The 15,108-nt window shown below is 44.3% G+C and overlaps 1 protein-coding gene across 2 annotated transcripts in view; it reads right to left on the bottom strand.

Moving 5' to 3' along the window:
- LOC121443619 (fibrillin-2) overlaps positions 1 to 14,823 on the bottom strand; it is a 196,653-nt gene extending 181,830 nt beyond the window's left edge. For both annotated transcript variants that reach the window (XM_041645440.1, XM_041645441.1), the window contains exons 1-5: positions 14,579 to 14,823; positions 13,651 to 13,733; positions 9,067 to 9,165; positions 7,467 to 7,562; positions 1,803 to 1,898 (exon numbers count right to left, since the gene is read on the bottom strand). In XM_041645440.1, the coding sequence (XP_041501374.1) occupies positions 1,803 to 1,898; positions 7,467 to 7,562; positions 9,067 to 9,165; positions 13,651 to 13,733; positions 14,579 to 14,823 (619 nt within the window). The remainder of the gene's footprint in view (positions 1 to 1,802; positions 1,899 to 7,466; positions 7,563 to 9,066; positions 9,166 to 13,650; positions 13,734 to 14,578) is intronic.
- Between the last annotated feature and the right edge of the window lie 285 nt (positions 14,824 to 15,108).

Raw genomic sequence — 15,108 nt, 5'->3', positions numbered from 1 at the left:
TAGGAAATCTGTATTATTTTATTCCGATGCACTTGGGCTAACATTTCTCAATTCATTTTCCTTTCCCCAATAAGAACATCAGGCAAAAGCTTTAGAACTCATCCGAAGAATAATTATAAACTCTGTCATCTGTGGAATGTACTTTAGTCCCAAGAAATCTCTATGACATTAGGGATAGCACACATATCTCAGTGTGCACACACAGACATATGTTATAAGTTTTCATGCATCAAACCTCTCAGGCTTCACAATTTTCATTCTCAAGAATGAAAATTACCCTGAATACCAACATGACATTTTTTGTGAGGATAATGATTTAGGTTTTGAAGTACTAGTTATCTTCACAATTCCAAACGGTCTCTGCACATATAGATATGAACTCCGTACACTTTAGTTTTTAAATAAAGTGCTCTGTAACTTTAGATGCCGTCACAAGCCCAGGAAAAATCAATTGAAGATGTATGTAACAATGCGACAATGTAATGTTACCTTTAATCTAAACTTGCATTTACTCTAATGGCTCAGGGCTACGCAGTTAGCCATCACATTTGATGAGGTTTAGCTTCTTTGGTGGACCACGACCACAGCTGTTCTCAGGCTCTATGGCCGCTACAGCATCAATGCTGGCTGTTCTCAGCAGCTAATAGGGAACGGTTTTTTTTATTTATTTTTATTTTTTGGTTTTTCGAGACAGGGTTTCTCTGTGGCTTTGGAGCCTGTCCTGGAACTAGCTCTTGTAGACCAGGCTGTTCTCGAACTCACATAGATCCGCCCGTCTCTGCCTCCCAAGTGCTGGGATTAAAGGCATGCGCCACCACCGCCCGGCAGGAAACGGTTTTAATTGCTATTGGAATCACTGTCAGCTGGTTTCACACCAGCTTTGATGACTGTTTATGGAGGTGCAGCGGTCAGTGCAGGATGCTTTTTTTTGAGCACCCATTCCTGGAACCCTTCTGTCTTGCCCAAGGGAAGTTTGGCTGGGTTCACATACCCAGCTGTCTTCTGCATGCAGCTCTGGGAATGCTTACCTCATACCACGCTGCAGGAATGGATGCTGAATCCAGAGCCAACATAGTAAGGTTTTCCTTTGTCATAGACTATTGTGTAGAACCCAAGCTTGATCCCACCATCAGGAAGCATCTCTGAAGACTATGACTGACCAAGAAACAGTTAAAGAGAAGCTTCTCTCTATAGATGAGCCAACAAAGAATATGTCGCCGCAATAATGATGACAGTCCTCATACAACCACAAAACAAACAACAAAACACTCCAAAAGCCACCAGAGTAAGACCAAACAGAAGCCCCAGGAGGGCAGAGCCAAGAGGACTGGAAAGACTTGATCACATCTGATAGAAAGCCCAGTAGCTCTGGACTTGTGTTATAGAACATAGTGTGTTTCTTTATTATTAAGGCAATTTGGTTCAGATTTTATGGAGGCCAGCCAGGGACATATTACTATTGATTTTTTTTTTTTTAACAGCAGAGGGGTTACTCCCAGTAGTGTCTAGAAAATAAATGTAGTACATGATGAGAATCTGCCACGAGTCAATCAGTCAGCATCACCCTGGGGCCACTGCTTCTGAACAGGCCTCCCAGACCTGGATCACTGTAATGAAAATCACAGAACGCTTTTGCTTCTGAGAGGACTGTGCCATATTTTACCCTTCTAACTACCGTTGTATAAAAATATATTTCATCGAAACAATTCCCATAGAACAGCAAAACACACACTCAGACATCGTTATAACATTCCAGAATGAACTTTGAAAACATAAGTTCCCCAGTCTCTTCCCCCTCTTACCTCTCTCGCACTGTGGCCCCGTGAATCCATAAACGCAAGCACAACGGTTCGGGCCAATGCAGCGCCCACCATTCTGGCATCCGTTTTCACAGACAGCTGCACACAAAAGATCAAGAAACAGTTCATTAATCACCACGTCTCCAAGCACAGCAAGATCCTGCAGTGATGCTGCCAAGTAAACATCTTATATCCAATTGTTTCTCGAAAACATGAGTGCACAAATCTGATTGGTCACGAAGTCAGAGATGCTACAACGATTCATAGATCTCATTATTAATCAAGTTTATTGTAAGTCTTTTTTCTTGATCAGATTCATGAGGATAATAGGTCTGATGCTCACAAGAGACAGGCAATCACTATTCAATATTCTATTACCTTTTCTTAAGGGACATAAGAGGCATAACTTATTAACATGCCCTCCAAGCGATGTATGTATCAAAAATAAGAAGCTCAATAATAAGAGGGAAATAGGCTGAAGGTGAAGCCACTTGGCTCTTTCCTCACTGTCACCATCCAGTGATTGCTCCTCTGTTGATCATAGCAAGAGGGGACAAACTTGGAAAGAGAGGATTTTCTCCATCTTAAAGCATCACTGTGTCAATGACCTCAGGGTTACGTATTAGAGTCATGCTTTGATGCTATATGCCATACGACCTCAGGGTTAGCTGCTACAGACTCATTTTGCTCCAAGGCATGATGCTATATGGCTCTGGAGAAGAGTCACTTCTGCTTCGTTACCCATCACACCTTATATTTCCAGGTGGCACTTCTGACATGCCATTGCCTTGAAACATGGGGCAGGCAAAAAAGTTAGAGGAGAAAATACAAAGGACAGAAAAAGGGGAAGGAGGCCATGAGGGCTGCGAGACAGATGGGGGTGGATAGAAATGTCAAAGAGAATGAGAACTTCCCAAAGATCTCTAAGGAGCATGTGAGTCTTAGAATCAGTTGCCAGGATGTGAAGGCTCAATTGTAAACAATTACAAGATGTGGATTTCCCAACTGACCAACACATATTTTTGCAGACGGATAACTCTAATTGAATGTGATTAATGAAAATGTAAGGAATCTTCTTTAAATGTTATCTAGCAGAAGGGCATTGGAATGAAAACCACTTTCCCAGCCACGTCCAGTTACTGTACCAGCCTTTGGAAAAGACACAGACAGGCTGAGGTGATGGGTCAGCCAGGAATGTACTTGCACGCAAGTACAAGGGCCTGAGTTTGGACTTCAGTATTCATAAGAAAAGTTTGGTTCCCCCCCGCCCCCGCCCCCAGTGATCCTAGCACTGGAAGAGATGGAGACAGGCAGATTCCTGGAGCTTGCTGGCCAGTCAGCCTACCTGAATGGTAGCTCCAGTGAGATACCCACCTCAAAAGAAAATAAATAAAATGAGCTCCTGAGAAAGGCATCCGACCATCTCTGCCCTCCAGATGCACTTATATCTGCTACACTCCCCTGATAGACTACAGACAGAGAGGATCTGCCTGCCCCCGACTGGGATCTATGTGCAGAAGGAGGCTGCCTCTCTGAGGTTTTTTTTTTTTTTTTTTTTTTTTTTTTGGTTTTTCGAGACAGGGTTTCTCTGTGGCTTTGGAGCCTGTCCTGGAACTAGCTCTGTAGACCAGGCTGGTCTCGAACTCACAGAGATCTGCCTGCCTCTGCCTCCCGAGTGCTGGGATTAAAGGCGTGTGCCACCACCGCCCGGCTCTCTCTGAGGTTTTCAAACCCAGACAGGTGGACGGTGCCATGAAGGTTCAGCTTCTCCTGCAGATATGGGCCACTTACTATGCAACCCTAACCTAACCTGTCTGTGCTAGGCTAACAAGCCCTTTCTTCTTCACAATGTGCTTGACGGTTCAGAAAGTAGAGTTATTGTTCATAAACTACTTATGGGAACATATGTCATCGGTGAACACCAATTTCAAAATGAGTTAGCAAACAGTTCTGATATTTCCGATTTCTGATTTCTAACACTGTGAATATTGATATGGATGGATCTGTGAACAGAAAGGTAAGGACAGACCACACTGCCAGTCATTCGCTGCTCTTGCTGTTAGTCACATAAGAGGAACAGTTAGCTGGCTTTCGGATTCTCCCTTCCAAGCCCTGTGGTTACTGAAGCAAGCCTGCCTTATACCAGGCCCTCCCAGCATCTTTTCTACAACTTTGCCAGGCAGATGGGTGTAATGAGCAATGAGTCCTGTCCTCCATCCCAGTGTTCCAACCTCTTTGGCCCTCAGCATCCCTGCTCATAACAGCTGGCATTTCCCTGCCCAAAGTATTATGTGAACTAACATGCATGAAAAACCAAAGGCTTTTTTATACTGTTAGAGCTTTTTGGAGGGGCAGGGGACTGCTTGTTTGTTTTGAGATAGGGTCTCTCTCTGTATTCCTGGCTAGCCTCCAACTCACAGAGATCTGTCTGCCTCTTCACCCAAGTGTAGGAATGACAAGCATGTGTACTACACACAGCTTCTTTACTCTTTGTTTTTGGTTTTGTGAGAGAAGGTTTATCTGTGTAACTTCCCTGGATGTCCTGGGACTCAATTTTTAGATCACGCTGGCCTTGAACTCACAGAGATCTGCCTACCTCTGCCCGAGTACTGGGACTAAAGGTGTGCGCCACCGCCCGTCTCTTTTTTGTACTCTTAACTGCTGAGCTAAGCCGTCAGAGCAAGCCCGTAAGCATCACTCCTTCACGGTCTCTGAATCAGCTTTTTCCTCCAGGTTCCATCTCTGTTTGAGTTCCTGTCCTGACTTCCTTCAGTCAAATAAATCCTTTCCTTCCTAAATTGGTCACGTTGTTTCATCATAGCAGCAGTAACCCTAGCTAAGATACTTAACTACTCAAATGCATTTGTTTCCCAGTATGTTTGGGAGATAGCACAAGTTTCTTCCCTAGGCCTACAGAGCCAAACCTTTCTCTCCAGATCTGTCTGTTTCTTGTCATTGTGCTTCATCTCCACCTTATGCGGGGAATAGAGGTTCTATTTACTGCTTTCACAGTAGATGGGGTCTGTCTTCTGCCACAGCATCTCTGAACTCGCTTTTCCTTGTGTCCAGAACATTTTCCCCCAGGATTCAAAGCACAGACTTCAACCTGTGTGCACATGTGCATTCCCTTACCGTTTTCTTCTCATGCTAGATGTTTCCATTACCTATATCTGCATTAGGTTATATACTACTCCTAGCTGGGTAGGAAAATTGGCTTAGAGTTCTTCATCCTTACAGTAAGGATGCATAGTTGAAGCATAGTTGGGGCAGAAAGTTAGAGGTAGGGACTGAAACACAGACCATTGAGGGACACTGCTTACTGGCTTGCTCAGCTTGCTTCCTTCCTTCCTCTCTTTTTTTGGTTCTTTGTTTGTTTGGTTTTTTTGATACAGGATTTCTCAGTAGCTATGGAGCCAGTCCTGGAACTCACTCTTTAGACCAGGTTGGTCTCAAACTCACAAAGATCTGCCTGCCTCTGCCTCCCAAGTGTTGAAATTAAAGGCGTGCACCACCATCTCCCAGCATTCAGCCTGTTTTTTTATACAACATAGGACCATCTGCCCCAAGGGTGGCACATACCGCAGTGAGTTGGACCCTTCGCTATTAACCACCAATCAAAATTGCTCCCACAGACTTGCCGACAGGCCAATCTGATGGAGGCAATTTCCCAGTTGAGGTTCCCTCTTCCCTGATGAGTCCAACTTGGGTGAAGTTGACAAGAAACTAACTGGCCCAGATTGTCACCTTTCCATTTACCTCCCAGTTCCCTTCCCTACGTCCACAGTGTCACTGCACCATGCAAAGGGAAGGACACACAGTGACATTGCTCCGTACAATGTAGGAATGCTGTATAAGGAAAACTGCCCTTATTTGGGGAGATTCTTTAAGGCAGTTTAAATGTTTTCAACATCTTCACGTTACCAAACATCACATTTCAAGGGATTTTTCTGGAATCAAAAGTTGATCATCATCATCTTCACTCTCAACAATGTAACACCCTTTCCATGGGACAACTTAGGAGAAAATGTCACCTTAAACTATCCCTGCCATTGCTGTTTCATAGCCACCACCTTCACCTCCATATTTGCTAACTGCTGGGTTTATTAGCAAAGCCTTTGCTTGCACCATATGTTTTATCATCCCTGTGATGAAATAGCGACAGAAAGACTCCATTGTATGAGACACTCAGGGAAGAACTATCCACATGTGCCCTGATTAGAACTCAGTGCCTTTCATATTCCTCTGACCAGAGGGCATGGGTTGATAGGGGCTGCAGCTTAAAATGTTATTGATTGTGATAAACAGGTATAACATGGCATTTTTCATCTTGAACATGCTAAGTTACAGTTCAGTGGCATTAGTCCATTCACGTTCCAGGGCAGACACCGCATCCTCATCTTCAGGATGTCTGTTTGGGATGTCTGTGCTGTAAGACTGGAGTTCTACACCCTTGTTCAAGATGAGAAATGCTATGTTATACCTGTTTATCACAATCAATAACATTTTAAGCTGCAGCAAAAATAAATAGCCTAATCAAAAGCAGACACCCATGTACACTTAACATTGGTTCTTCTATGCTGGACATAGACTGGCAGTTATTAGGGAAGCCCAGAAGTCTAGACTCACATGAAATGTGACTGAAGGGACACAGATCACCTTTCTCTATGTGATTTAACCTTCTCTAATGCTGTGTTCTTCATACGAACTTAAAATTATACTATGTTAGTGGGGCCAGCCTGGCCTATACATCTCAGCTACTGGGGAGGGGAAGGCTGGGGAATCACGAGTTCTAGGCCAGCTCAGACCAGATGGTGAGTTCACAGACAGCTTGGGTAATTAAGTGAGATCCTGTCTACAGGAAGCTTGCCGATCATGCATGAAGCCTCAGACTCGTGCTCAGTATTGCAAACTAAACTAACCCAACAAATGAATCAGTGTAAGCTCTTAGAAAAGTTGGTAAACATTAACCAAATATATTCCCCAGGGGTGTGTCACAACACAGGGGCCACACTCTGCACCCCCTTGAAACAGGACTATTTCTTTATCATTGTGTGATTCTCTCCAATGAAGACAGCTTTATTTACTGGCGTGAAGGTATACATAGCATGGTATCAACCTGCCTGGCAGATGCACGATCTTGACTGTAATCTCCAGGACTGCGAGTGGGTAAGTTCTTTGCTAAAGCCTCTTTTTTCTTCATACTGATCTAAACTTTTCAAATCATCATACAGTCCTGTATTCTGGTATTCGATACATTGGAACAAGGTAATTTATGAAATTTGCTCTCATGGGTTAATTTTGGCAATTCTTAAAATTTGCATGTATGTGGTGGTGGGGGTGAAGGAAGTGGTTTTCCAGTAAACTTTATAGGAACATACCTATGTTCTGTGGCATAAATACCCATGACAAATGTCAAACTTTATAGCATATAACTAGTGTTCAACATCAATATTATAAAACACAAAAATGAGCAAGTTAGAAGAATTCCTTCAGGTTAAATTTATGACAATTACTTATGAACTATGGCTTACTATATAAAACTATCTCTTCCAATGACTATCCACGAGCTTTGCAAGAAGCTCTGGATAAGCTCTTACACTCTGACTAAAAGGAAATGGACACCCAGTCACATTGTTTACAAAAAAAGCTATTGCTAAGGTTTCTTACGTTGTCCACAGTAAGTCCCGATGTATCCTTTCTGGCACTGGCAGTGGTCCTCAGCACAGGTCCCACCATTCATGCACCTCACACTACACTGCTGGACTGTGAAGAAGACAAAAAACACAGACACCTGTCACCAAATTGCATTCATGGGCTTGTCTATAAACTACAGGTCCAACCTGATGGCAAATATATTCCATGTATTCGACTGACACAAAGGTTATATATAATCCAATAAATTTTTATTGCCACTAAGAAGACAAATGCATTGGTGTTCCCAGTTTAAATCTTACTCCTGAATCAGACAGGTTCTCATTACTCTTGTTTAGCAAAAATCTAGGAGGGAACCATTAAAATTCAACAAAGTCATGCTCATTTTAGGGAGATGTAAAGCCCTTGTTTAGATATTGAGCAGGCAAATATGCAATATCACTTCTAGCTTACTCTAATGAGATCTCAAACACTTGCACGGGGGTTAATCTTGGTCTTTGGAGTCCCAACATTTTCTAGAGTCACGAAAAGAAAAATACATTCTTAGTCTACTGTTATAGTTACTTTGATGGAATTGTTGGGAATTAATGTGTGTAGGAAAGTGAGTTACTACATCTAAAGTATTTGGTCAGTATTTCAGCAGACATCTGCTGCCTTTCTGATCTTCTCTCCCCATAGTTAAGACCCAAATAGAATAGAGGCTGCAGCAGCTACACAAAAAGACAGCAAATACAGGCTAGTGTTTGGGATGACAGGTTAGCCAGTCTTAGTTGGTAGACTTAAGTCTTTGGGTAGGTAAACTGGTTAGAATTTTTTTTTCAATTTGACACAAACAAGAGTCATCTGGGAAGAGGAAACCATAATTGAAGAAATGGCTCTTTTAACTGACGATGATGAAATTCATTAGACATTTTTCTGATGAATATGGAAGGACTCAGACCACTTTGGGCAATACTACCTGGGCAAGTGGTCCTGGATGCTAAGAAGGTAGATGAGAAAGCCAGAAAACAGTGTAAAAAAAGTGTAAAAAGCCAAAAAACAGCACTCCATCCTGAACTCTACTTCAGTTCCTGACTCCAGATTCCTGGCTTGAGTCCCTACCCTGACGTCCCATGGTGATGGGATGTGGCCTGGGAGCTGTAAGATGAAACAAACCCTTTCCTCCCCCAAGTTGCTTCCGGTCATGTTGCCTATCATAGCGATGACGTCAAAGTAGGACAGTAGGTTAGTTAATATGCATGTGCCTCACTTTCCTCCTCTGCAAAATAGGAGCATGACGATATCAAACAGTGTGGATGAGAGGATTGAAAGAACGCAAACACCTCTCCCAGAATGCTATGCGGAGTGAACGCTCAGGAAATTACAGCTATTACAAAGCATTACGTCATGGAATCCTAAACATCCTGCCACCTAGACACATTCTCTGTTGACAATTGCCTACGTGAGGCAACAACTATGGCTCAAGACTGTCTTAGCTCAAAATTTAACACTGGTAAGCCCAATTAGTGAGAACAACCACCCATCCATATCTCCTTCAAGAATGGCACTTGTCGCTGGTTCCCAGGCTTAGGGAAAATGCAGTGGACATAGCCACGGAGAGGGAGAGGCAACATACTTGATTTTGCTCCACAGGTCGGGGATATTTGTCCACTGGAACAAGTACACATGTTGGGACGGGAACAAAATCCATCTCCACAGCTGTTCCTGCAAATCGCTGGAGAGAGCACAGCACAGATGGGAATGAGAGACAGCACCCTCAGTCACGTTCCACAGTGAGAAAACAACATTTTTTAAACCACAGGTCTAGAAAACCAGGGCATGACATTAATGTTGCGAAACATCTGAGTGTTAGTATGATATAAAAATCCCCCACTGGAGATGTGGGACTAAGTCTTACAGTTTCCTTGTGATGTTGGACAAAGAAATGCAGCTCTTTTAAAATTCTGTAATACCAACTGACACCAGTTCTTTAACTTGATTATCAATACAAGTTGCTTTTTCTATTTAAAACCAGAAACTTTTGAGTTCAGAATTCACCAAAGGATCTTGATCCTAGGGAGCTGGCAGTAGTGGGGACACCCAGAGAGACTGAGCATCTTGGAAAATAGATCCCACTGTTTAAGAATGTGAAATTGGTAGAGACAGAGACCTGGGCCCTGACGAGTTGGCCAAACGTCTGGCTCCCTGCACATTCCACCCTAGCTGGCTTCTGCCCTATCCAGTCATCAATCTTTATCCCCCTTCATGACTCCTCTCCTTCCTCCACTCTTGAGTCTGCCACATCATCACTGCAACCTAAGCCACTCCCACTGCTCAAAAGAGCCATTCTGATGGGATGGGGGTGGGGACTGAAGCTCCCTACAGCTGTGACCTCCAGGGAGGCTGAGGGTCATCTAAGCCAAGTTTAGGCTCATTGACACAGCACATACCACAGATATGCAAAACCTTCAGTCAAGTGCCTTGGAATGGGAACTCTCTCCCAAATTTAGTCAGGAGCTGAAAGATTTATCTCCATATCCCTAGTTAAATTCCCTCTTTGAGCATGCAGGCTATGTGCAGATTTGATCTTTCTCCGAATGCAAGAAACAAGGGAAGGGTCTGGAAATGTCCTGAAACCGCACACAAATACTTAGAACACTGTGCATATGAATCTTTTGCTGGGGAAGAGGTCTCAGAGCTTTCAACGAGACCTGGGATCCCCATGATATGAGAAACACACTCTACAGGAGCAAACCAATTTGGTAATTGCTTTCCTTTTCTAAGATCACCTTTGGTATCTATATAATATGGGCAATGTCTCAACTGGTTATCCTGAATGAAAATACTGTAAAAATATTATGGTCTTAAGATTAAAAGAAAAGGCAAGAAAATGGCTTCCACCATAGAATTAATATTTAAAATATATTAGGTTCTGACCAACAGTAATTTTCTATGGCAAATGCTCATGAAACATAATTTTATTTCAAGGGTTCTTCCTTCTTAGCAGGGAGATTAATCTAGGTTTAGATGGAGTGACCCATTTGGTCTCAAACCAAAATTAGGTTTGAGGGGCTGATCCTGGACATCTTCAGGCAGTAAGTTGACTGTCGAGGCTTCGATGTGTCCCCTGCACAGGCCAGTAGGAAGAAGTAAGAGTGATGAACTCCTTCCTCTCTATGCTCATTGCAGTCTGCAGTCTCAGTACAACTCCTCCATTTTAACTGACATTATGAATCCTAGGAGTGTTGGAAGGAGCAGGAGAAAGGGTGCACACACTGGGAGTCTGGTGACATTAGGAGATGCTGCATGGACTGGTACTTAACACGCATGGCACACAAGAGGTGTGAAGATGAAGTCTCACTCTGCCAATGACCCACCGTGAGCACAGATAATACCCAAAATGTCACTGGGTTCAGTTTTCTCATTAAAAACATAAATGAAACGGGTCATCCTGGAGGGTTCTGACATATTTTTTCTTTCAGTTCGCAATTGCTGTGATGCTAAGCCAATCCCATTCACTGTTTCCCCAATGACCAAAGCACTGCTGCATACTTTCTCCATAAATAAATGCATACGCAAACTTTTCTTCCATTATTCCATGTTCTTGGATGATTTCTTTTAATTTTTTGAAAAAAGAAGGCTAGAAAGTAGGTTTGGAAACAAACATGGAAATTTGGAAGTACTTCAATGACATATCAAGCCACAATTAAGAATAATAACAGTTGGGCATGATGTCTCAAGCCTGTAAACGAGGCGCTTGGCTGGCTGAGAGAGAGCCCAGGAGTTCAAGGCCAGCCTGAAAAACATGGTTCCATTCCTGGGACTGGCTAGAGATCATGTCTTTCAAAACGAATAATAAAATGATCACAATGAAGGAGGGAACAAAACCATAATGCATTATCTTTTTAAAGTAATAGACACATTTCTTCACTGTCTTCTCTCGTGAAGCCTGGTAGGAGACAAACGTCAAACTTTAAAGCTTGCTCTGGGTGGAAACAAAGTGGAGATGTAACATATGAGAAAATTAATTGTGGGTCTTCATATTATTATCATTATTTTGTAAAAGTGCCTCAGAATTTCTCTTTGCTTCATGGTGAAGTAAATTAAACAAAGAAATACTTGTTACCAAGAAATTTGGGAATTAAAAATTCCCGGTTTTCAGTTTACAATGATTTTAATGTTCATATTTCTCCACATATGACCATTTTAAGATGCAAAAATAACAGACTAACTGAATTTAATTCCTAAACTAGGCGAGGCTCTTGCAAAGGGGATGGTACCAATGCTGCAGTGCTTTCCGGTAGTTTTGCGCACAAGTTTTAATCTCAAGTCATAAATTCTTTTCCTATGATGTTAATAATAAATATTGCTTAGCTATACTAGACATAAATGTCATCAATATTTATTGGAGATATGAAGATAACGCCAATGTTTGTCTAATGTATGTATTTCTAATAGAAGAAACGTAGGTGACCATACTCACTGGGAGGTGCTACAAGCTGACCTTCTAAAGAAGGAAACGGCATGAAGACAGTCAAAGACCCGAAGTGTTTAAAAGTGGACACTCACTGGGCCATCCATAAATTACCAGTGCAACCATGCCAGGAGGGGAGACTCTGCAGTTCCCATTCCTTACTGATCCAATAAAACCTGACTCTACAGATTTGCAACCCGTACCATAAACCTATCCCTTCTCCTCGGCTGCTCTCCAACTCAATAATGGCAGTCACATTCATTACATTTAGTGAGTCAGACTTTCCACAGTGCCTAAGTCATTCCCAGCCGGTGTGGCAGGTGTGTGGTGAGTGACATTAGCTGTTTCAAGAGTCTGTAGATCCCAACAGTGTGAGGCAGCCCCGGTAATGCCCCAGTGGCCAGAAAGAGTAATGCACCTTCTATAAATACTTCACACGGGACTGTCTGGAGTCCTGAGAGAAGGCAAGTGACCATCATTCCTTTTCCTCTCCCCCATCCCCATAAAAACCAAAGACCTGTACATACACGGGTTTATTGGAAAATATTTATGAATCAATCATTTAAAAGAACACAGTAGCTGTTTCTTATTTTTGTTTCATTGCTAGAAGTTGTGGGGTTTTTGAATAGAAGAAAAAGAGAGAACTAATCTTTACAATAAAACTTTAGATTTCTGTCCTTTGAAAGGACAGCACAGAAATAGCATTTAGGTTCTGTCTCAAACCCACAAACCCAATAAATACAGAGTTGGAGATGCCACTGTGCCCACACTACCCGTTGGCTAGGGTAGCTTACCCCTTTTCTGTTGACAGTGGCATAATTATCTTTCCCTTGGGAAATACCAAGGTCAGTTTAAAGTCAAGACAGGCTGTAAATGCATGTGCTGTCTGTGCCTTGGCTGTCCTCCAGAGAGGACAATGTGGCTGGGCTCCACAAACACACCGGGAAAGGCCAATCACACTTCACCCCACAAAGCCCTTGAAATGAGAACCCCCTGAGTCCTTAATCATAACACCAGAAACTAATGCGCTTAGAATTTGGAGACCGGCATATATACTCTGGAAATTGAAAATAATTCATGTGAACCTTTAAGTTCTGATACACAGATCTTTCCAGGGCATAAAAGTCACATTGGAGAAAACATACTGTCTACTGTTAAGATTTGGCATGTGGAAATTTTAAATTTAACTGTCTCCTAGCCATAAAAGGAGTCAAACAACTTACATTTATTCTCTTAAAAAAAAGCAAAACAGCAACTACAAAAATCTGTTAACTTTTGGTCAGTTCAAAATCTGTGAGAGTACTCCTTTTAAATCTTTGCCATGTGGCTGCCGAGTATAGCCCGGAGATGAGAAAGGAGTGTAAAGGTCTAAGATTGATCTTCTGATGGCCCAAACCTAGGTGTCCAAGAGTAACCATAGTAACACTGTGGTCCTAGCTGGAATTTATAGGAAAGGTGATGCTGAATCATCCAGAGTATTGCTCTAACACAATGCCCCACCCCGTTTGTATCAATACACATAGATGATACAAAAAAAAATCTAAGCATTCTAAAACCTTTATCAATGTCTTCCTCCTGAGTTTCCTTTAGTGAAGTTTTTCAGCTGATGTGGCTTCCTCCCCACCACTGAGCTCTCCTTACCATTGTGTGACCAATGGCTTTGTATGGGCAACTGAGTGTTTAAACACTGTACACAAGCCCTGAAACAGAGCTGAGTATGCTGTGTGGGCCCTGCCAAACACTCACGGACAATGCATTGATTTCCTCCTGGGAGAGTCTTCCATCCAGGGCAGCAATAGGAGTGGAATCTAGAACCGCACACGTTGGGCCTGCAGGGGACAAACACGGTGATACCCACATAAGGATAGGCGCAGTAACACAAAAGAAGCTCTTCCTAAGCAAAACCCGAGTGAATAGGTATCAGGACAACGAACAAATCAAAGTTCCATTTCAAATTCTTGGGGCTTGGGAAGCAGATGTGGAAGTAAAGGGGCTAGAGTTTGGGATGGGGGAGGGTCCAGAACCTCTAACTATCCCCTCTCAACTGCCCACCCTTGCTTGGCTTTTTAAACCGGGAAAAGAAACAAGAAACGCATAATTTGCTACTATTCTAGAGTCCGGATGCTGAGAACAAAAGGAACACTCCGCTCAAAACTCCTTGCCCTTGTTCCCAAATCCATCCCTCCTTGCTCCACTGTTGTCTCTGGCCCCCAAGTGTCAAGGAGGGCGACTTGGAAGGCGGAGCGCTGGATCTGGCGATGATAACCAGCGACTGCTCCGCACAAGTCTTCAAACAAAAGGCTCTAGAGCTGCGCCCCCGACGGTGGGGAGCAGGCAGACTCCGGGGGGCCTTACTCAGGGCAGACCCAGGCCCTCTTTCGGCCTGACACTGGGAACCTTTCCCAGCGCCACAGATATCGCACATGCTCTGCCATTAGCACCCAGAGGCCCGCTCCCACCGGCAGCCAGCCGAAGCCCCCTAGGGAGGGCTTTCCGCGGAGCAATTGAGGCTTTCCGGGAGGAAAATGAGGGGCGCTCCTGGAGCTCTCAGGGTCTTTAAGTGTCCTAGTGGAGGGAACTGAAGCTCTACCCGCCAGCGCGACAGTCAGGGAGAGTGTGAGGTAGAAGGCAGGGAGGTCTCCCGCACAAGTCAGTCATCCCGCCGCCCACCTACCCTCGGAGTATGTCCTGCTGTCCTCGCCTGCGGACGCGGCTCGCCGCTACCGCACCCTCGTCCCGGTACTCAGGCGCCGCGAAGCCGCCTTCTACTGCGGGCCGGACCTGTTGCGGGGGCGGCTGGGACCGGAGCGTCTTAGGTGGCGGAGGCTGGGGCTGACCGGCTGTGCCCTGTGCCCAGAGCGCCACGCAACCCAGCCACACGAAGTAGGGCTGGAGACACGACCTCCGCCGTCTCCCCATCGCCAGCGCCAAGAGCGCGCGGATCGAGGCCCGCAGAGAGGGGACTGTCGAAGACCAAATCCGAGAGGCCCGGGGGAAAAAAAAATCAGGGTCTGACCAGCCCTTCGTCAGCTCACGGGACTCGCTTGGGTTGCGGTGTCCTGGTGGAGTGGTGGAGCGGGATGCAGCGTCAGCTCCTAAGCGGCAGCGTGCGTGCGGGGCGCGGGCTTCTAGCGCTGAAGGCAGCGAGGCGCGGCGGCGATGCAGCCGGCAGCCCCGCGCGGTCCACGTTGCATCCCCCGGGCC

The sequence above is a fragment of the Microtus oregoni genome, unplaced genomic scaffold (assembly GCF_018167655.1).
Source record: "Microtus oregoni isolate MIOR12 unplaced genomic scaffold, Mior012 000110F_ref0000174, whole genome shotgun sequence".
NCBI lineage: Eukaryota > Metazoa > Chordata > Mammalia > Rodentia > Cricetidae > Microtus > Microtus oregoni.
This window is presented reverse-complemented; position numbering and strand designations above follow the sequence as displayed.